The 22,644-nt window shown below is 37.1% G+C and overlaps 4 protein-coding genes across 4 annotated transcripts; 2 read left to right on the top strand and 2 right to left on the bottom strand.

Annotated features, from left to right (window-relative positions):
* Positions 1 to 7,013: 7,013 nt before the first annotated feature.
* On the bottom strand, positions 7,014 to 9,622 carry LOC113770237 (thioredoxin 1-like). The gene is made up of 2 exons (XM_027314646.1): positions 9,243 to 9,622; positions 7,014 to 7,479 (listed from the first exon to the last, which is right to left on the bottom strand). The coding sequence occupies exons 1-2, from the start codon at positions 9,475 to 9,477 to the stop codon at positions 7,166 to 7,168; spliced, it is 549 nt and encodes a 182-aa protein (XP_027170447.1). The 5' UTR covers positions 9,478 to 9,622; the 3' UTR covers positions 7,014 to 7,165.
* A 1,645-nt stretch (positions 9,623 to 11,267) lies between these two features.
* On the top strand, positions 11,268 to 11,895 carry LOC113772548 (dynein light chain-like). Its single transcript, XM_027317174.1, has 2 exons — positions 11,268 to 11,613; positions 11,716 to 11,895. Exons 1-2 carry the CDS (start codon positions 11,281 to 11,283, stop codon positions 11,869 to 11,871), a joined length of 489 nt encoding a protein of 162 aa, XP_027172975.1. The 5' UTR covers positions 11,268 to 11,280; the 3' UTR covers positions 11,872 to 11,895.
* Positions 11,896 to 13,926: 2,031 nt separating this feature from the next.
* On the top strand, positions 13,927 to 14,411 carry LOC113770062. The gene is made up of 2 exons (XM_027314414.1): positions 13,927 to 14,008; positions 14,081 to 14,411. Exons 1-2 carry the CDS (start codon positions 13,934 to 13,936, stop codon positions 14,408 to 14,410), a joined length of 405 nt encoding a protein of 134 aa, XP_027170215.1. The 5' UTR covers positions 13,927 to 13,933; the 3' UTR covers position 14,411.
* A 5,068-nt stretch (positions 14,412 to 19,479) lies between these two features.
* On the bottom strand, positions 19,480 to 22,567 carry LOC113770300 (3-deoxy-manno-octulosonate cytidylyltransferase, mitochondrial). The gene is made up of 8 exons (XM_027314720.1): positions 22,173 to 22,567; positions 21,832 to 21,877; positions 21,644 to 21,730; positions 21,434 to 21,558; positions 20,735 to 20,874; positions 20,592 to 20,643; positions 20,385 to 20,495; positions 19,480 to 19,945 (listed from the first exon to the last, which is right to left on the bottom strand). Exons 1-8 carry the CDS (start codon positions 22,413 to 22,415, stop codon positions 19,853 to 19,855), a joined length of 897 nt encoding a protein of 298 aa, XP_027170521.1. The 5' UTR covers positions 22,416 to 22,567; the 3' UTR covers positions 19,480 to 19,852.
* Positions 22,568 to 22,644: the final 77 nt, after the last annotated feature.

The following is a 22,644-nucleotide window of genomic DNA, read 5'->3' as shown; positions in this document are numbered from 1 at the left end:
ACTCAAACATTTAATTTATGCAAGTAGTAATTTATTAAAATGACTAACGGAAACATTTATTTTTATAAGTTTTTTCCCTTTTTAAAGTAAAAAAACTGTGTCTATGTCAAATTAACCTATGCAAGTAGTAGTTTATTAAAAAGACTAACAGAAACATTTATTTTATAAATTTTTCCCTTTTTAAAATTAAAAAAATTTGTTTCTATCTCAAATTAACCTGAAGATTTTGATCTTCTCGTTATTTATAATTCATTAATGACTCGAAATTTAACCTCATAGAATTGTTCATTTCATTCTATTTAGATCAGTGCCTCGAATTAATCTATTTTCTCTATTCACAAAATTCATCTAAAAGCCACAAAGTTTCACAAAATAAGAACCCACTAAATTGAAACGTAGAAGTAAATTTATTTTTCACCCATATATGATTGTCAATGCCGTTGATCCATATGAATCATGTTTAAGTTGTCGAAAAGTTCAAAAAATATTAATTCATTAAAATCAATTTCTATAATTTTAATTAAGAGCAGAAAAAAGTACACCAAATAAAAAAGATGGACTCGTCGCAAAAGCTTATATGTATGTATGTATATATATATATATATGTAAAGAAGAAACTACAATACAAATTCGATGAAAAAGACGGGTGGGCCCTTGAGATTGGGCAGGCAGCGTCCTTTACACCCTTTATTCCTAACCTGTGCGTACTTGTCTACTTGATTAAGTAAATTGAAGAGAAGGCTTACCGACTTCTTGAATATGGTACATGTTTTTTCCCTCTTTCTGATGGTGAGCAGGTTGGGAAATTAGAAATTGAATATAGTACTTCTTTTTTTTTTTTTGTCAAAAATTGAATATAGTACTTGGTTATCTACTTCTTGATTATTTCTATTATGTTACTCAAGTACAGAAAAAACATACCCAATAAAAATGACGAACTCATCATAAAATTTTTTTAATATATATATAATTAATCTTTTATCTACTGATAATATATATTTTTATCATTAAATATATAATTTAAATTTAAATTTAAATTTAAAATCTAAATTCTACATATATTTTATATATTTAATCGTAATAATATATATAAGATTAACTGATATGTACACACATATATATATATGAGTAGAAGCTACAAAATTGATAATCGGTGGAAAAGACGGGTGGGCCCTTGAAAGTGGGCAGGCGGCGTGCTTTGCTCCTTTTATTCCTAACTTATTCCTAACTTGATTAAGTGAATTGAGGAAAAGGCTTATCTCCTTTTAAAGATGCAATTTTTTTTTTTTTTTCATTTTTCTGGTGATGAGCAGGTTGGGAAATTAGAAATTGAATATATAGGTGGGGTCGGGATGGGGACCACTTTGGTGGAAGCAACAAAAAAAAAAATCTTAACTTAAATGAAAAAAAGAAAAGAAAAAGGAAGGATGGGCAGGACTCCACCAATCTTTGTGCACCGTCGGATCATTTTTGATCTTACGACGTCTGTCACCCGTGAAGTCAGCATTATGTCACCTTGTTGACTTCCGGTGCTAGGCTTGAATCCGCTAGTTTTTCGAATATTATAAAAATTTTTAAAAAAGACCCTAAAAATTTACTCTAAAATGTAATTTAAATTTTTTTAATATTTAAAAAATATCTTAAAAAATATTTTAAAAACTTTACTACTCTTAAATATTTTAAAACATATTCTAAAAATATCTCAAAATATATTCTAAAAACTCTGTTACAATAAAATTTTTCAAAAACACCCTAAAAAACAGTTAATCCAAATTGAGCCAATTTTTAACGTATTTTATTATTTTTCCTTAGGGCAATTTCCATGTAAACTCCTAAGATGAACACAATCAGAAATGACAAGTGTGCTATGGTGATATTAATCACATCACAAAATGATTTGCGACAGTTTTTTAGAAAATGTATCGTAGTAATTTGAAATGCATGATATAAACGGATAATTGAAAAATATGTTTACGTAAAATTTTTTTATGAAAAATGGCTATCTAAACTAGCTTTTTCCTAAATGAAGGGACCAACACGGGGCTATGCATAAATGTATATGGTTATCGAGTTTACCGCGTCACTCATCATTGAAAATGTGCTGAAGCATAAAGAATAAGAATGAGGAAAGGTATTAGCATATTGTCTTCCTAATCAACGATCACATGGCACAGCATGATCTCAGGATGTGTTTACATTGGCAAGGAATAATTAAGACCCCGTTTGGATTGTATTTGGTAGTTTTCTAAAATAATAATGTAATATTACGTTTTTGTGATGTGATATAACGGCGTGAAAAAATATTTTCAAAATAACCAAAATCTTTTCTGAGCAATACAAACAAGAATTTAGGCCCCCCACATTTATTCACTTTGCGGCCTTTCTCAGATTTTTTCAGTACGAATGTCCACTGTAGAGACCTTTTTACTCAACTTAATCCACATTCAAATTAATATATTGTTTTCTAAAATTTTTGCTTTTAGGGATTCATGCATTACTTTTCTTAATACTTTTTTGCACATTCCTCAAAATATCATTTCAACAACGAGGATCTGAATCCTTGAAAAAAAAAGGTCTTGTTTTTGAAAAATTACTATGCTATTTCGTAAACATATTTTTCAATCACTTTTTTATTATACATATATTAAATTGTTACAGTAATTTTTTTAAAAAAAATTTGAAAAAAAATCCAAACTAACCTCGTTTAGATTGCATTTTCTATTATTTTTCATGAAAAAATTACTGTAACGGTTTGATGTATGTGAGGGAAAAAGATAATAGAGAAATGTGATTACAGAAAATAACGCAATTTTCTGACAGAAAATGACAATCAAAACAGGCCGATCGTTTGACTGATCATGCGAGAAGAACCAAACTTGAGAGGTTAAACGCATCTTAAGACCAGAGGCTGGATAATGTCCATAGGGCATAAGAGTAGGGCCACACTAATTGAGATCAGATGAGACTGCCGTCTAACACAACGCAGAAACGAATCTTTTACTGCTCAATGTGGATGAGACCGCTCTTGTCTTTTCATTTGTTTCGTGTCGGCGAGAACGTACGATTGGATGCCCCGACAAAAACCGAAAGTTTTCTCGTCTTCCAGTCAGAGGTTCTGTTTGAATAGAAGATTATTTGAACAAAAAGGTTATAAGCAGCCTGTATGAACAGGATTGGCCTTTTTATAACCTGAATTTCTATGGTCTAAATATTTAGGATTAATTCCACTTTGTCCCCCCAAACTTTGGACGATTATCCACTTAAGTCCCTAAACTTCAAAATGGGACACTTAAGTCCCTAAACTTATAAGTACCTCCCACTTAAGGAAAATTGTTAACAAATCCTGAATGCCGTGGGTGGTCAAAGTGTCCCATTTTATAAGGGTTTAGGGTTTTAAGTGTCCCATTTTATAAGTTCTGGGACTTAAGTGGGAGGTATTTATAAGTTTAGGGACTTAAGTGGCTCGTCCAAAGTTTGGGGGGACAAAGTGGAATTAACCCTAATATTTATGTAATGGGTTCAAACTTCACAGAAAAATTTTGATCTTGTTTGGACAGCCATATTTTTTAAAAGAAATTGTTACGTTTTCTATAAACACATTTCTCAATCACTTTTTTATTTCACAGATATCAAATCGCTATAGTAATTTTTCTAAAAGAAATTGCAATACAAACACAACCTTCGATTTTTTTTCCCATGTGACATTCATGTCCCTTTGAAACAGAAAAAGTTTCAAAGCCAAGAATTGACCGTCAAGAAGAGGAGAATCATTTACATGGCTGCAATTGGATTACGTAGGTAGGATGGGAACATCATATAAGAAACTCTGAGATCAAAGCATACAACCATCTGTCGAGAAAATGGAATTGATTTATTATACGCGGCTAAACCAGTTTCTAGTCAAACGAGCATCCAATCTGATTGTTCTTGACGGAGGACGCTAAGAAATGGACTGGAATGAGGCGTTCGGAGCATCTTCCTAAGAACCATCCAACGTGAAGCCTCTTTCCTCGACGTAGACCGTGTAATTCATGTCGGGATCACATGAACTGCTACAGCTTATTTGCTTGAGTTATGAAGCTGCATCAGTAACACGTAAATTATTCACTAGTACAGAGAACGATTTCAATTTGGTAATTTATTATGACTAGAACGATTTATGACTGCATCAGTATACAGAGTGTTCAGGCATGATTGTATTGAGGATCGCTGACAATCATTTTTGTCCTGGAGGAGGGGCTGTCAGAGACAACCGTTACCGGAAGGTTCACGGTTATGACTAGGTCAAAAAAATTTATGGGACTCAGATCACTCCTTGTAACTCGATTTTCACATCGTATGGAACCTACAAAAATATTGTTCTAATGTTACTTACTATTGTTCTATTGTTACACCTTATACAAAAAATATTACACCGTATGTAAATGATGTCACATCTTTCGAAATGATTGTTCTGACAACTGTTCCAGCCCCGGATCCGTTTGTCCCAAACTCGACCCCCCCTCGTCTTATCGGTTAACAAGAAGCAAAGAATAATAATGGTTCCAGCAGGGTAAACGGCTGCAATTTAAAATGACAACTTGATGTGACGTAGTATAGCATAGTAAAGGCGAATGAGCGCTCCCATGGATAAGAATCATAAGATTTCAACGTCTGAACATGCTCATTGCCAACTCGGCTACAGCCCAGCTGTTTTTGGCGTTGAGTGCTGGTAGTGTAGTGTTAGCCTACTGCTTCTCTCTTTGTTGATGATGGAGATAAGATACCAACCAACTTTATCCTTATTTTTTGGGTTAATCACAATTAATCCCCTTAAAGCATACCTCATTTCTCACTTAAGCCCCTAACAATTTTTTTGTCTCACTTTATCCCCCATTGGACAAAATTATCCCTCTATTATTCTAAACTCTTATTTTTTTCTTTTATTTTTTTTCCTTTCCCCTTTTGTGCTCCTTGATTTTCTTTGCCTCTTTCTTCTTTCTTTAATTCTTCCTCTTTCCCACAAAAAATCTTCATCTTAATGATTGAAATTAAAAAAGAGGAATTGCAAAGATCTATTTTCTCCTTAAATGATTACAAAATATTCAAATCACTTTCCTAAAATACAATTTTTTTAGCCTTTCAATTCTTTTAATTTTGGTTTTTCCTCTTTTCTTTCTAGCTTCTCATTTTATTCTCAAGAAAATATCATAAGATGAAATTGTGACCTGATTAATAATCATCAATTGAAAATTGTGACACGTGGCATCATACAAAAAATCAAAATTGGTTTTTGATACCTTTTAAACCTTCACCCAGAAATGCAATTACAAATTCAAGATAAAAATTTCCGTTGAGATGGAGTTTTCTATTGGGAAGGATGAAAGAGAGAAGAAAGAAGAAAGAGAAAAAGAAATAAAAGAGAGGAAAAAAGATAAATGAAAAGTCAAAATAATGGAAGGGTAATTTTGTCCTATACGGGGTTAAGTGAACAAAATTAAAGGTTAGGGGGTAAAGTGAGAAATGGGGTATACCTTAAGGGGATTAATTGTGATTAACCCTTATTTTTTAGATCTTTCAATCATTTTTGCCTGAGCCAGCTTTGTCGGCAAGTTTTGGTTGGTGATACACTGTCAGAGCAATCAATAATTTTCTATGGATTTAACTCAAACAGTCTAAATGAAAATAATCCAAAAAGTGTAGGTACACATTTCCTTCAATATTCACGTGTTGAAGTCACGACGTAGACACACACTTTTCCCTTCAAAAAATGTAGATTAAAATTACTTTGATCTAGATATTAGAAAATAAGGATAGGTGATGAAGTCAAGAACTATCAACTTAAAAAATAGAAAAAAGAAAAGAAAACGAAAAATCCAACAATATTGCTATAACAAATATTACTCAAAAAATTGAGAACTTGAAATTTACTATAATTGCAGCAAAATTGCATCCCAAATTTAATCATAATTTATGATCACTCCAAAAACTGTAATCATAGATTATTTGATAGAAAATATAATGGAATAAAAGCAAAAAGAAAAGAAAAAAAGCAGGAAAAAACTTACCAATAGCAATAGAGAAATAATAAGAGTGAAGCGAAGAAAATTTTATGCAAAAGGTCTTAAACCACATCTGCAAAGGTTTTCAAAAAAATCAAAAGAAATTGTAAAATAGAAAAGATGAAAAGATATGAAAAGGCAGGAATGAAAGGGAAAGTGAGAGAGAGCCAAAAAAAAAAAAAAAACTTGATGCTATGTTATTGAAAACGAGGAAGAAAATGGTATCTAGTCAACGATGGACCCAACAAAATCAATAGGAATACATGACGTTGAATAATTGAGGGTAATATTGGTATTTGAATAAAAATTGTCCTATGCTAATCCTTCATAATTATATTTCCATAAATAAGCAATGTTGGGTACAATAAGTAGGTCTCTTCCACATCCACAAAAAAAAGGACTATCCTGATAATTGAACTATTGATCATAATTTTTCAAAGGGATGAAAACTGAAAAGTTGTTCCGAAATAGTTACTGGACTCTCTCGGGCCTCAGTGTCACGTTAGTGAAATAAACAAATGTAGCGGCGAAAACTGCTCCTGTAGTTTTTCCTTTACATATGACAAAGCTAGACCCAGCCCACATCCATGGTCACAAAGCCCAGAGGGAGAGGCCAGCCTAAAACTTTACTAAAAGGTCACCTCACTTTGAAGTACTAAATTCATTCGAACTTCGAAGTATCGTCAAGTTTGCTCCAATTTGTAAATGTAAGATTCGACAACAAAAAAGTGAAAAGGAAACAGGGACCAGGATTTCACTGAACATGAGTAGCAAGGCTTGCTCCAGTCTTCAAAGATTTCTGTAGTTTAGCAAGCATGCCTCTATAATGCTACCCACAACAGTCCCATATCCCTGCATTTGTCCATATGCAGCAGGTATTTTGGAGATAATAGCAGAAGCAGCTTTAAAGTGAGGAAAACCAATTTCACAGAGAGAGATGTCCTCTTCAAAAAAAAAAAAAGGCATACAGAATTAATTCTAAAAGACAACGTCAAACTGTAAAAACTTTAGTAACCAAGATTATCTCAATACAAATAGGGAATGCAGTAGCATCCATCTATACAGAACCATCTTAGGATTATTGAATCTGTTCGTGAAACATCATGGACTGGATACCCGCCACTTTACAAGAATTTTTCTATGCTAGTAGTCAATACTTGTTTTGGAACTGCACCAATGACAGTGTCTTTCTTTTCTCCATTCTTGAAAATCATTACAGTTGGGATGCTTCGGATCCCATATTTAGTTGCAATTCCAGGGGAATCATCTGTATTAACCTTGTAGCATTTAAGTTTACCAGCATACTCCTTAGCCAGCTCGTCAATTACGGGGTGAATAATGCGGCATGGCCCACACCATGGAGCCCAAAACTCAACCAGAACAGGTGAATCACAATCTAGTACCAGCGACTGCCACGTATCATCCTTGACAGGTGGGACTGCAATTTATTCAAGAACCAAAGAACAATTTTAAATTTCTATTTACCAGTTTCCCACAAAAATCCTAGAAATTGAGTAGCAGATCATGAATTTGGAACAGGGTTATCTGTATCGGAAATTCTGCAACCAGATTCTAAATCCATGGTCGTGCAAACGGAAACTTAAAAGAGCACCAGCGCCTGCCTCTCAAAGTAACATCTCATTTGGTGGTTGGATAAAGAAGGAGAAAGCATCAAATTATAATGTATCTGTTTTAAAACTTATATGAGCATTAAGCCAATATCACATAAACTCCTGGACTTTGGAAAAATATATTGCAAAACAGGATAAGATAATAACCAACAACAGATCCATTTTCAAAAGCCAACATAGAGAATACGAGCAGATCACCAGCCATCATTTTTGTTTCCATATACTTCTCTCTGTAGCCACAATTGGAATTGCAAGAAATCACTATTCAAAAGACGAGAATCTTACTTTTATCAGCGCTCTAAGCTATACTAGTTTGCCATTTTGATTCATCAATTATGAAGAAGAATACAGATTCAACATACACCATAAGTGTGGATACAGAAGAAGACAACACATGCACATAAGGGATATGCTTACAAAGACCGGTAAGAAAAAACTACCAAAAAGTTCTTCTCTAGAATAGGAAGCCCTACCATTGTCAGATAAATCTTTTCTACATGTCTAATGAGAGCATATTTGGTTCCTGCACTACTCTTCAGTATTTACGCATTCTCAGACAGCATAAATAGACATACAAAACAAGAAGCTCACAAGAAAAACAAAATTGGCTGTTTATGTCATTCACAAAGATTGTCGCCCAGGGTCTGCAAATTCAATAATGATTTCAGAGCCTGATATTCTTAAAGAAACTATTCTTCCACCATAAGAATGCATTTCTATATAACATGTTTCCAGCAAAGTTCTAAGATGAAGTTTGCACTTTGAGCACAATAACTCCTTAAAATCCAACTATTCAGGGAAAGGACTATACTATGTAAGCTAAGTTTGTGGAAACAACATACAAATGAAAACGTAAAGCAAACAAAAGAACAGGAAAAGAAAACATCAAATTGAAGTTAGCTTATAGTTGTATAAGCCCTAACTTAACCAATAACGTCCTAGAGATCTTATATAAGACGGTCAGAAATGTACAGTCCCTTAAAACTAATAATTCCATAAAATTAGTTCTCAAAAGGAGGAATAACTCCTCACGACAGGAACCAGATAGACAGAATACAAATACAATTTATTAGTAACCCTCCTAACTAAGATTAGAGAAAGACTCGGACCATATGCGTGTAACGAGTCAAATTATCTGCTATTATAATTCTCAATTGCAAGTTGCTTTTCCTGACTAGAATTCTAGCTTGCTCTGAATGATGCTGAGGGAAAAGATTCTCGCTATGATTAACTTTTGAGTTGCACGACAGTAGATACACAATTCTCCAGTCACATTTTCAAAAGCGAATATTACCAGTGACTTTGGATTAAGCTACAAGCGAATTTCGCACTTCAATCAAATTTAAGTTCGACAGTCGAACAGAAATTTCCACCTCAACTCTTGCATAAAATTCGCCAAGCAGATTCACGCAAATTCCAGCACATATTTTAAAATCAACCTAAACAAAGAAGCTACAAACAATCGAATTCAATATAAACTTCGATTTCAGATATCACGAGTATACACAGAAGCTAAAAAACAAAGAACCGTTTCTAAAAAGCAAAAGCAAAGAGTTCGAAATAATCTAACCTACTAGAGCGGTATCCTGAGCCTCGCAAACAATTCGACTTCCACGGCGGGCGAGTCTGGCATTTGAACTGAGCGAGGCGGAGGACGACGGCCTAGTCGACTGGATCTTAAGTCCTCTAAACTCGGAAAATCTGACGCGGATGGTAGAGAATGGAGAGCCGGCGATGGGAGCCAAGGAAGCTGAGGGCAGAGACGCGGAGCGTGGTACGGTTAGGGTTTCGAGAACGCCAGCCATCCCGGGAGAACAGAGGTTTTGTTGATAAGTTTCTGGTTCCGATTCTTTGATTTTTCGATTCTTTTTGGTTTTATTTTTGATTCGGATATTTACAAAGGAAAAATGAAGTGGAGGAGGAAAGAGTGGTGTGTGTGTGAATGTGTGTGGCGGAGTTGAGTCTGTTGGAGTGTTGGGGATATGAGATTAGATGGATGAGGAGTGTGGGGAATATTGGGCCACGTGTCACTCGTTCGTTGTTTGGACTTATTTTGTTTTTTCTCCTGGTTTTGTTTTTACATTCTTGAAAAATCCATTGAACATTTTTTTTAGATGGTTACAATTTTTTTTAAAAAAATTATTTTACATATATATATATATATATATATTTTTTTTTTTGTCGACGGAGTGGGTGTCCGGGTCAAGTCCGTAAAGGCGGCCCGACTAATCCCACTCCGGCCCGGCCCAGCGTCCCAACCAGACCTAACACGTTAATTGCACGGAGAAGCCAATGTTGCTGCGGAGGTTCGATCCCAGGACCTGACGGTCTCGAGGAAGAGGCGCCAACCACCGGCCCATTCACGTGGGAGCATTTTACATATATAACATCTCAAAATATGTCAAGGCAATAGTTTGGTGGAATTTTTATAGATAAATTTATTGTAACTATGTGATGATGCACGTGAGGAAAAAAAAATTAAAAATGTGTCCAAAGAGCATTTCAAAAAAAAAATTTAATGAAAAAGCAATCATTGAAACAAGGACCTTAGCATGAAGAAGCAGAACACATCACTGTGCTCTGATTCCTTTGACGTTGGACTAATATCTTGTCACTAAAAATGGACGATGCCAACAGACCAAAAGTCCCTCCGTTTGGATTGGATATTTTTTCCTAATTAAGTTTTTTAAATAAAATGTTACAGTGATACATAATAATTCAAAAAATATTTCACTCATACAATATATCAAATATTTTAATTACAGTAAAATTTTTTAAAAATATCCAAAAAAATAGCTAATTCAAACGGTTTTCACCGCAGTCCTTTGAAAAAGAAAAGAGGAAGCTAGTACACAAAATCATATGCATAAGCTTACTTAATTGGAGTGCATTATTGAGAACTCTGAGGGGGAAGTTAAACTCATCATCTACTCTAACTCAGTGGAAATTTGAAAACAACCATAAGAGGGTTGATTGATTTAACTGTCACTCTTGCTGGTAAGTCATGAGAAATCCTCAGTAATGGGAAAGGGAAAGCACCAACCTAACTGGCTGGTACTACAAAATTAGACTGGTCAGCAGCTGCAGCAACTCCTGCGCCCCACACCATTTATGTGGTTTGATGATCCCACACTTTTCTTGTGTACCATCCCCCAAGCAGTGTCCAGTGTACTCGTATTTTTCCTTCTCTTCACTCTAATCCTCAAAATCCAAATAGACACCGAAAGCCTCGTAGGAAATTGAAAAAAAAAAATGAAACTTGCAATAAACACAAACCAAGTCTAATTATTAATTCTTGCATGTCTTGCATTTTTCTCTATTTGGATTATCATCTGTTTTTTTTTTCTTTGGCCTGCTGCTGTCTCTATCACCATGTATTGTCAGTCAAAGTTCAAATCTTTCTTTATATTCCAATTTCCAATCCTCCAACCCCAACGACTCCACATATTTCCCCGGTCAAAAAGTTCAACTCTTCTTCTCTAGTTCTCGTGTCTTTATCCACCTCTAACAATTCTTTTCATACGCCTCTAACAATCATGAAAGAAACAACTCAAAGCAAGTCCAAAAATAAGCCCCCTCAATCCCATCAGCAGTCCCAACCCAAAGTCATGCAATTATCATCAGCAGCAGCAGCTTCCTCTAAGTCAAGACCTCAGAAACCATTACAAATATTGCAGCAGCAGCAGCTTCCTGTTGTTTCTGATCAAAGCAACAACAACAGCAAGGAGAAGAAGAACAACTCTCTATCAGAACAAGAACTGAAGCTAGCAGCCATAGCAATCAGCCTAAACGTGCGATTAAGAACCTCAGACATGCCCGTGTCCATGCAAGAGCATGCACTCCGCTACACCCGATCACTCGTCACTGCCGGTACCTCCGGTGCCACTCCTCCTCAAACTCATCGACTTAGCCCCGCCCTCCTCGCTCGTTCTCTCAAAAAGGTACTGAATATTACTAACAACTACCCATCAATTATAAATGAATTTTCTAACTCCTTAATGAATAGTTGTCGGTTGTTGATTTGATTTATTAAAATCGCACAGGAGTTTGATGGGTTGTATGGGCCGGCATGGCACTGTGTAGTGGGGAAGAGTTTCGGGTCGTTTGTCACACATTCACCAGGCGGGTTTGTGTATTTCTCTTTGGATTCGCTGTCTTTTCTTCTATTCAAGACTGAAGTTCAGCTGGTTATCAATTGAACTGAACGATATTTCACACTCCCAGCCCCAACACCCCAGCAACCCCGCCCCCAACCCCCACCCCCAAGTAACCAAAAATTGAGCACTGTTGACAACCCTTTGCTTTTAGGATTAGTAATTTAGTATTAGGGCTTCTTAGACTTTGTCACAGAGTTTCAGCGTAACGAATGCAAATGCGATGCTTTTTATCTTCAATTGCATTTTTAGTAGTACATAGTTAATTTCTGTCCTTATTTTCTGCAAGAAGAAGCTCTAAAGTTTTGATCTTGTCTAAAATGTGATCCAATCATCACCCAATCCAAGAAGGAAATGACAAATGAGAGTATGAAATTTGCTTCTTCTTCCCATTTTTTTTATTCTCTCTTTTTGTTTCTGCAATTATTTGGCCTTCCACTGGACAGTAGTGCATTAGTTCAGATGGGCACTTGACTAATAAAAGGGAACGAAATCCAGGGATTTGGTACAAGGGGGCAATTGGACAATTTGACATGTCTTATCTGCTTGTTGATTGACAAGAGAAATACATACCTGTTCATCATCCAGCTGCCTAACCCCCTGCTCTCTCTGGATCCCTGCCTGTGGCCTGCTGGCTTCTTCTGCTTCTGGTTATGAATTTCACTACAGTAACATACAACATGAGTATCCGCAAAGGCTATATGAATTGAACACAACACGCTTTGAATCATTATTACTGTACCGTATCATTTTTGGGATTTGATGGAGCAATGAATTTTAAAAGTTCCCAGGATAGCTTACTTCATTCTGTACCCCAAAAGATGTTAAATATAGAGCCGTGGTCCTCGCGTGTCCCCTCTCCCTAACCTCTGCTTTTTCTGGATCTCTCCTGCAAGGCAATTTTCTTTCAATATGATCATTGAGTTGTGTGGTACTAATTTTTGCAAAAAAAAAAAAGAAAGGTTGTGTAGTACTAATTTACATGTATCTGAAATGTTGCATTCTATATACAGTAGTATTCTTTTCAACAAGTTGAATTGAATGTTAGATGGTATCACAATATTAAAGCCTGAAAAATTCTTACAATTAGAATCATGCGGCTTTGTTCGACCGCTATGCATTACATTCTTGTGGTTAAACCTTCAAATAGAAGTCGGCGTAGTGGCCCAAAATACGAGTTTAGCAGCTCCTTTATTTTGAGTTTTATTCACTCAAAAAGTTTTTTTTTTTTTTTTTGGGGACATTCACTCGAAGGATTCAATAGGACTAAGTATTAATTTAGACCCAGAGTAAATGCAAAGGCCCAACTCGAAGGATTCGATAGGACTAATAAGTATTAATTTAGATCCAGAGTAAATGCAAAGGCTACGATTTCAAATATGGATGATGACATGAGGACGCCGCTCTTATTTTCGCGCTTCAACTCTTGCACTTAGTCTTATCCCTGCTGTGGCTCCATTTCCGGGACGTTATCTCCCTTCTGGCTTTTGGAGGAACAAGACAAAGAAGTTTCCATTCCAAACAACTACGGCTGAATTGACCGGCTCACGAGTAGCTCGATTTGAGCTCGATCACACTAAGTTCGAGCCGAGCATTAATATATACGAATCGAGCTCAAGCAACCATTTGTTAGGTTCGATTACTCAACGAATCGCTTGAAAAAGCTTGAATTGAAGTGAAACTATAAAAATACCTCTATATCAATTAAAATGGGCAAATTATCCCAGTGGCCACTAAACTTTTGTCATCGTCGAGTTTTGGTCACTCAACTATTAAAAGGCTGATTTTGACCATCAAACTGTATAAAAGGTAGACTCGAGCCCATTCTGTTAGATTTAGTCGTTAACTTTGCAGAGGTGTCCGTTTGCGCGATTTCCAATACAAAAGGTAGGGTCAATTTAGGAAGTCGAAAATAGATCTTCTTGTTCTTCTTGTATAAAACTAATAAAGATTACTTACCCGAGAGAAACTACAAGAGAAGGAAATGGAAGAAGCCCAACTTGGATTAGAGGAAGCAGGACCAAGATCAACGCCACCAAGAGTCGGGCCAGCAAGATCCATGCCACCTACATCGTTGACACCCATTTTGCCTACTTGTGTTTGTGGGATGAAGACAGTAATGATAACTTCATGGACTGCACAAAATCCGGGAAGAAGATTTGCCAAATGCGCATTGGGGGAGGTTTGTAACATTTTTTTAGATACTTAATTTATTATTGTGTAAGAAATATAATGAATTTGTTTTTTTTTTAAGGATGGCTGTGGCTATTGGGGTTGGATAGATGATGAAATGTGCGCTCGATCTACAATGATTATACCGGGTCTACTCAGAAAGATCAATGGAATGGAGGAAAAAATGGTTGAATTTGAAAAAGCTGCAAGAAAGTGGGAAGCAAAAGCTGTGAAATTGGAGGGTAAAATGAAGCCACTTCAAACTGAAATTGCCAAGTACAAATCAGCCAATAAGCGACTCATTCGATGCGCAGTGTTGCCTTGGCTAATAGTTGTCTTAGCAATGTTAGTTATGAGAATAGATAATTCTGGTGGCATGCTACAAATTTGTGGCATCGTTGAAAATCCTTGAAGAATAGCTACTCTGTTGTAATGGTAGCATATTGAAAGGGAAAGGGCAAATGGCTTTATAAAGCCCCTTTTGTACCCCTCTGTATAAACATTTTGATGTATAAAAGTTGTATTGTTCACATGAATAAATAGTTATTATTTGGTGTCAAAAAAGGTTTGAAACAACACATTTCAGTTCTACTAATTTCATCAATAAATGACAGAGACATAAGAACTAAACAAAAGTGCTGCATTAACATAGAACAATCTGTGTAGATTGGACAAAATAAATTGTTTGTACATATGGACCATGTTCGTAATAGGTCAGCATATCAAATCCAAAACAAACTTCATACAAAAAGACAAAATGTAGTTGCATTATGTCCCAATCTAGCTATAGCTTTACTTCCTCTTCAATTTGATCCTCTTTTGACTCTTGGTTGTCCTCTGGTAGTTGTTGCTGAAGTTCCTCCTCTTCTAGTACCAGCTCTACTCCATTTTCCTCTCCAATTTCCAACAGTGAAAGGAGGTTCTTTACCTAAATATGCATAATTGGCATTGATCTGCCCCTTTTCTGAATCTGTTAACTTTCGTTTTCCTGCTTTCCTTTGTTGATGAGCCCCTTGGCTCTGAGACTGTTGTTGGTTTTGTACAACTTCTTCCTGCTGTCGATGCTGTGCATGTTCACTTTCCTCAACAGCAGATTGTGATTGCTGTTCTTGTTGGTTCTGCTGATACTCTTGATCCTGCTGCTGCTGTTGTTGCTGATCCTGCTGCTGTTGCTGTTGCTGATGTTGATTCTGTTGCTGGTGTTGCTGATTTTGCTGCTGTTGATATTGATCCTGCTGCTGGTGTTGCTGGTGCTGGTGCTGGTGTTGGGTCTGCTGCTGCCTCTGGTGCTGGTGTTGGGTCTGATGTTGCCTCTGGTGCTGGTGTTGGGTCTGATGTTGCCTCTGCTGCTGGTGTTGGGTCTGTTCATGCTGACTCTGGTGCTGGTGTTGGGTCTGTTCATGCTGACTCTGGTGCTGGTGTTGGTTCTGTTGTTGCTGTTGCATGTTCTTAGAACCACGTTGCTGCTGTTGGTGCTGCTGCTGCTCCTCGCTATCCTGATTCTGCTGTTGTTGATTGTCTTGTTGCTGCACCTTGCAACCAGCTGCATTATGGCCGGCAACACCACATTTTCTGCAATGGATGACTATTCTTCTCCGCAACCTGTTTCCAGTCTTTTGAGTTTCAGTAGGATCTCTTCTCCTGGCCTTCTTAGGTCTGCCAGGTTGCACTATCCTTTCTGGTGGATCAAGATCCACCCCATCAGCTTCAGGCCACATTACTTGTCCATTGATAGGATACAAAACATTTTTGTAAATTTTTAGAAACAGATCTCTGTTGTAGCAGTCATACACCTCTTTATAGGGGTCGCCATTATTTCTGTGAATTGCTGCAATAGCATGACAGCAAGGAATACCTGATAGATCCCACAGTTTGCATGTGCAGGATTTTTTCTTTAAATAAACAGCAAACTGGGCCCCCCTTGGTCCCCTAACCTGGTATCCATCCACAGCATTCCAAATGGTCCTCCATTGTCTTGATTCTATCACCCTATCATCAATTATTTTTTTAATTAGTGGGCCAATGGACAATTCAAACTTCTCCATTGCAGTTGTCCTTCTCTGTATCCTCTCCATCAGAAATATCCTAATGGACTCTAACATTGTGATAATTGGCTGCTGCCTAGCTTCAAGTATATGACCATTAAAACTTTCACACAAATTATTAACCAACATATCGCATCGAGTATGTTCTGAAAAAAAAGTCTTACACCAATGACTGGGATGTGGTGCTTTCTTCACCCATTCATATGCTTCCTTGTCAAAATTTTCCAGATCTGCTGATGCTTTCTTGAATAGTCCCTCAGTAGTACTTGCTGCAATGTTCCACAGTTTTGTCTTCAGGGCAAGTCCACGATGTTTCTTCTTGAAGTTGTTATACAGGTGATGCACACAGTATCTGTGCTCACTGTTTGGTAGTACCTCAGATAATGCTCGGTCAAGACCCTATAAATTATTACAAACAAAAGGCATTAGTAAATTGAAACAGATTTGTGTACTGTGCATATACAAAGGGAAGGAGTTAATACCTTCTGCTGGTCAGAAACAAAGGTGTAGCTGTACCCATTTTCAATCTGCAAGTCATTCTTCAGCAGCTCAAAAAACCATTTCCACTGTTCAGTTGCTTCCCTCTCAACCACTGCCCAAGCAATGGGCCACCATCCATTGTTGGGATCTACTCCAATAGCAGTCAACAGCTGTCCCCGATATTCAGCCTTTATGTGGCATCCATCAACCCCAATAATGGGCCTACAACCGTCAAGAAAGCCTTGTTTTAATGGTCCCAAACAGCAATAAAGTCTCATGAATTTTGGGTTGCATCCAGGTTGTCTGAAGGGAGTAAACATAACTTCCATTGTGGTATTTGGGTGTGTCCTCTTAATTTCTGCACAATATCTCCATATGTCCTTATATTGCTGCTCTGCATTCCCTTGAATCTCCTTTTTAGCAATTGCCCTTGCATTGTATGCCACCCATTTTGAAATTTCAGCTTTGAAGTCCTCATCAACTATTTGTCTTAATAATCTTGGAGGCATTTCAACATTACATCTAAATCTCTCCATGTACTTGTTTGCAAGCCACTTAGCAGAAATATTCTTGTTCTTCCATACATGACTGCAGTTTGTGTGCTCATTATTCATGCTCTTGACAACCAAATCAGCTATTCCAAGTTCCTTCTCAACTGAAGCATAAACAAACCATTGGCAAGGAGGTTTGCATTTTGCTCTAAACCTTTTTTTTTCATTTGTGTATGGCTTTACTGGTTTTCCTTTCATGATGGAATATGTTCTAACAGCTAATCTTAGCTGTTCAGCTGACTCAAACTTCATTCCTATGTGAAACTCAAAATTAGGGTCTTTTAGATCTCTCTCCGGATTGAAATCAACATACCTATTCCTCCAGTCATCATCATTCTCTTCATCTGAGGAGCCAGCATCACTATGCAACTCAGTCACCACTGTGTCTTTATCTAATGCATGGACATCATCTAAATGAGGAGCTGCCTCTTCTCCTGATGCTCTATTGTTGTTTCTTCTCCTTCTAACTTGCTTCTTCCTCCGCGACTGTTGGTTTCCAGTTCCCACATCCGTGGGTTGTTCTTCATTTGTCTCAGGCTGCTGCTGATGTTCAAATTCAGTTTCAAGTCCTGATTGTTGTGACCATGGATCCATCCCAACTGTTTGTTGTTGTCTGCCTAGCTCATCTACAACTGATTCTTGCTGTTGTGCAGCATTATTACAATCATCATTAGAATTGGGATGCTGTGAAGATCTAGGTTGCTCTGTATTTGAAGAATCCACACCAGATTTTAGCCCCTCAACAATCAATTCTTCTAACATTTCTTCATCCCTACAGAAATCCCTATCAGCACTAAAGCGATCACAATCTCCATCCGAATCAGTATCAGTCTCCACTTGGCCATCTATATTTCCTCTATCATTTGCATCCCCATCATCCCCATTATTCAAGGCATTCTCTTTAGAAGAGTTCCCAACATCTATCTTGCCAATTGATCTTGTAAATGGCACTAGTTCAAATCCAGGTTCCCTAATAACATTTCCATTTTCGTCAAGTTCCTCGATGGTGACTGCGGCTTTTTTACTCAGCTGTAGATCAGAAGGAAGGGACTTTGTGGCCATCATCTTGATTTCATTCTTTGACTGGTGGTCACAGTACACCTCCATGATTTTATGCTTATAAGCCCAATTGCAAAAACTGATAATGGCTTTATCAGTAGATAATTCCTTCAACCCATTTCGAAAATCTTTCCCAGGCTCAACATAGTAATACACCATACATCCATAATGCCCTAATTTATCCACCATGTAGTTTATTTCATGCACAGACATTGTTTCCGCATCACATAAATCAACATAATCTACATGCCCATCAATGTATCTGTAATTTTGCCAATTGAATTTACCCCCATGATACATTCGTATGGTGAACAGAGAAGAACCTGGCACTGCATGACATGCGATTAGTTAAAAAAATTAAAATTTTAGTCAAAACTAGTAAACCCAAATTCAATGAATGAATTATTTATTAACCCCTTTTTCCAGCATTAAGAATACTTTAATCAGTGTACTATGAAATCTCTATGCTTTATTGCAAAAAGCCAAAACAACGATAAAATGTAGCCCATACATACATGAAACACACAATCTATTCTGGGATGTGGATAACTAAACAAACTTAGGGATTTTAAAACTTTACCGTATGCATCAGATGGATCAAAATGCTGGCCCCTTGGTCTAATCACCCACTTGGGCCACTCCATCGTTCCACGAAATGAAGATCTTGTTTGTCAACCCGTTCTGCTGTCGCTCAATCCCCCAAAATTCTTCGTTGTTGCGTTTTTCTTTAATTGTCAATTGTTTGATGTTTGGGTTTAGGCAAGGAAGAAAAAGAACAGATGCATGGGAGAGGAAGAAGAGGTGCAAGTGATATTTTCGACTTCCTAAATTGACCCTACCTTTTGTATTGAAAATCGCGCGGACAGACACCTCTGCGAAGTTAACGACTAAATCTAACAAAATGGGCTCGAGTCTACCTTTTATACAGTTTGATGGTCAAAACCAGCCTTTTAATAGTTGAGTGACCAAAACTCGACGATGATAAAAGTTTAGTGGCCACTGGGATAATTTGCTCAATTAAAATCGAGCTCACTTCAAGCTCCTCGCGAACCAAAATATCGAGTGAAACTCAAACTGCTCGGAAGTCAGAAACGAGTTGAGCTCGAACTTACCTTTTCCTAAGCCGAGTCAAGTTCGAGTTTCATTTTTTTAGCTCGAGCTTGAACTTGAACTCGAACTCGCACATTAACAAGTCCAACTCGACTCAATAAGTTCAAAACTCAACTCGACTCCTTTGCAGTCTTACACTCAACACTACCTTGGTAAAATGTTTCTCTTGCATATTATCCCAACATCGAATTAATAATTTGTACAGAGTAAATAGTCTTAAATTAGAAATTCCAAAACACTAGAATGACAAAATATACTGGTGTAATTCAAAAATCAGTTTCCTGTTCTGATACATACCAAGAACTCCCAATCTCGATCAGACGGAATATGATGCAGCTTTATTCGCTCAAACAAATATAGCAAATAAGTCAACAAATTACACTTCTGAACCCTTTTAGAGAAGCTCCAAAACAGTCATGAGTCCCCACTAGGACCAAAGCATCAAACACAAAACAGACTACTAAATCAAATTTACATCAGTTCCTTTACCATTTGAAACTATGTATCTTTACCGCCCACATGGTTCTTAAACCATTTTCTGTCTCTAACTAAAAGTAATAAGTGAACTGTGAACTTAAAACCCTTGATGATTTTTCCAATCATCAACAATTACGACAAGTTTCTCTCGCGCATGAAATGTTCTATCTTCTCCACGTCTTCAGGGGCATCTACTCCATGGGCCTCGTGGTCTACTTTTATCACCTACAGAGGGAAAAAGAACAATAAAAAGGGTACTATATGAGGATAAAGAATGTACCCATCAAATCTATTCTTAATTCGGAACTCATGTGGGACAACTTCGCTTTTCTTTCTATTAATGAAACCTGCTGTTATTATGAACTCAAATCTATGCTTCTTTTTGTCTGCATGAATGTGCAATAACTGCAGTAGGTTATACAGAAGTGGGGATCGAGTCCATTTTACTATACAAGGAATTTAACTGCCTCATCCTGTGCCTCTGGGGAAAATTTATGACACCAAAAAGTAGTAAAAGGAAGCATGAGGGACGAAGGCTGCAATGAACTTTATCCATTTTTCATTTTATTCCTTATTTCAATGGGAGAAGAATTTGAAAGAAAACTTAAAATAAAGCACAGAAAAGATTCAAAAGGACAAGAAACAAGGAGAATCTCCATTGCACCTTCATCTTATAGCCATTCTCAAGGACTTTCAGTTGTTCGAGATCCTCTTCCATTTGAAGTGGTGTTGGTGTCAATTCGGGATAAATCTTTAGAAACTTTGAGTCATAGCTCTGGCCATTAAAAAGACAGAGTCAAAACTTGTAATTACATGGTTAATCTAGGCTCTTACGGTGGCACATGCAAACAAAATGATATCATGCCGGTACCTGAATCCCAAGATGAAGCAAATATGGAAACTGAGGATTAACATTTGCTGACCTGTATCCATAAGACAGAAATGATTCCAGATTTAGTGTCTATAGCATTAGAAGCGTAATTGTAGCCGAATAGTAGGATTTAGAGCACAAACTTGTTGAATGGAATGAGCCCCCGTGAAAAATAGATGGCATAACCATGGTTATCAACCACACATTTCACACGATTCGGATCGAATGCATCTTCAGGCTTCAGGGAAGTCACTGCAGTACTAAAAACAGCATCCGGGGCAGCCTAATCAACCATTCAATGGTAGTTAACATTGGTTACAATATAAAACAAAACTCAAGCAGTGTAATTTAAAAAAACAAGCTCTGATAGATATGTATCTCTAAGCTAATTTAGAGGGTTCCTTCTTGGTGGTCACAAACTGACAGGAAAATAAAGTTTAAAAGGTTATGCCTCAGCAGGGGGTATAGCTAGTATTTTTTTTTCCAGTGTATAGCTAGTAAATGCTATGGGAATAACTTCCTTTCTTCTCAGCATGGTTCAAAAGAAGAAAAATTGAATTACTTCTTAATAAGAGAATTCACGTCACTGAGCGTTAGGCCTGTTGGACTCGCACAAAGTCATAGAGTGAGAAAAGCTTATTTCTAACTTCTTAATATTTGTTGGAAAGTCAGATTTAAACATCAGATGCTTCCCAATGAGCCAAATATAACCCTTCTACTGCAGATACATTCTACGACATTAAGTATTTGTTGGCATCCATAAGTAAGAGATTCAATAGCCTATTTGTTGTTTTAATGTTCTAATCCAGTAGAAGAAAAGAAATCAAAATGACCAACTTCACCTGCAGGGCTTTGACAATGCCATCTATAATTTCAGGTTCAATCAGAGGTTCATCTCCTTGAATGTTAACAACAATATCGTACTTCTTTTCCAGCTTTTGAAGAGCTTCGTTACACCGCTCCGTGCCTGCATATCAGCAAGTATATACAGCTACACTGTCAGCACGTTCAAAACTAGAGAGGCAAGCACAACAAAGGAAACAGACTGATACCATTTCGGCAAGACTCTGATGTTATTATCACATCAGCACCAAATCCTCTACAACAATCAGCAATTTTCTCATCATCCGTTGCCACCACTATACCACAAAAAAATCCAATTAATCACGAGAAAAATTATGCCTAAAATATAGAATACACCATATAAATGCACAACAGATTATACAAGATGAAGCCCTACCAACATGGTCCAATGAGGAAGCCATTTTAGCCCTTTCCCATGTTCTCTGATAAATCAGTATAAGAAAGTCTCAGTAGCAGTTCATGCAAAAAATATATAGCCTCCCAAGGTTTATCACACTTTCTTTCTATTCATCTTTTTTCGATGTTTATTTTTTCACCATCTGGAGAGCGTGATGATGATATTCAAATGAACAATCAACATAAAACAACGCCAGGAAAGTTGGGAACTAATAAATCATGAATCGTCAACCTTTTGCAGCAATCTCCAGAAATGAAAATTTAATCACAAAAATATAGAAAATTGAGGGGCGGGTAAGTAAAGAGGGTCGTGAGTAGGACCTGGATCATGGGTTTGCCGAGGATCTGAACAAGTGGCTTGCCCGGGAAGCGAGAGGAAGCAAAACGGGCGGGTATAATTCCAACGACCCGCGTCCGAAACTTCCCAGGACGGCGGAGATAAAGGTAAGCGTGAGCTCCGATAGCCACGGCCACAGCTGCCCCAACAGCAATGCCGTGAAATATCCAGGCTTTAGTTGAGCTTGAAGACGACGACGACGTCGTACAGATTGACATTGGATTCATTTTCTAGTATCAAGTATGGTACTCGAATCAAGGAGCCTACTGATTCAGTACAATAATTCGGGGAGAGAAAGGAACTATCGCAAGGTAACTTGGAGTCTGGGACAGTGATCGACAAAACCCGATGTCTAAACCCATAAGCTTATTTCGACATTTGTTTGTTTCTCTCTCTTTTTTTTTTTTTTTTTTTTTGGCCATTTCTTCCCTTCTGTCTTATCGTACGTTGACTACT

Source organism: Coffea eugenioides, chromosome 5, assembly GCF_003713205.1.
Source record: "Coffea eugenioides isolate CCC68of chromosome 5, Ceug_1.0, whole genome shotgun sequence".
NCBI classification, from domain to species: domain Eukaryota; kingdom Viridiplantae; phylum Streptophyta; class Magnoliopsida; order Gentianales; family Rubiaceae; genus Coffea; species Coffea eugenioides.
The sequence above is the reverse complement of the archived record's forward strand: the minus strand, read 5'-3'. Positions and strand labels throughout refer to the sequence as shown.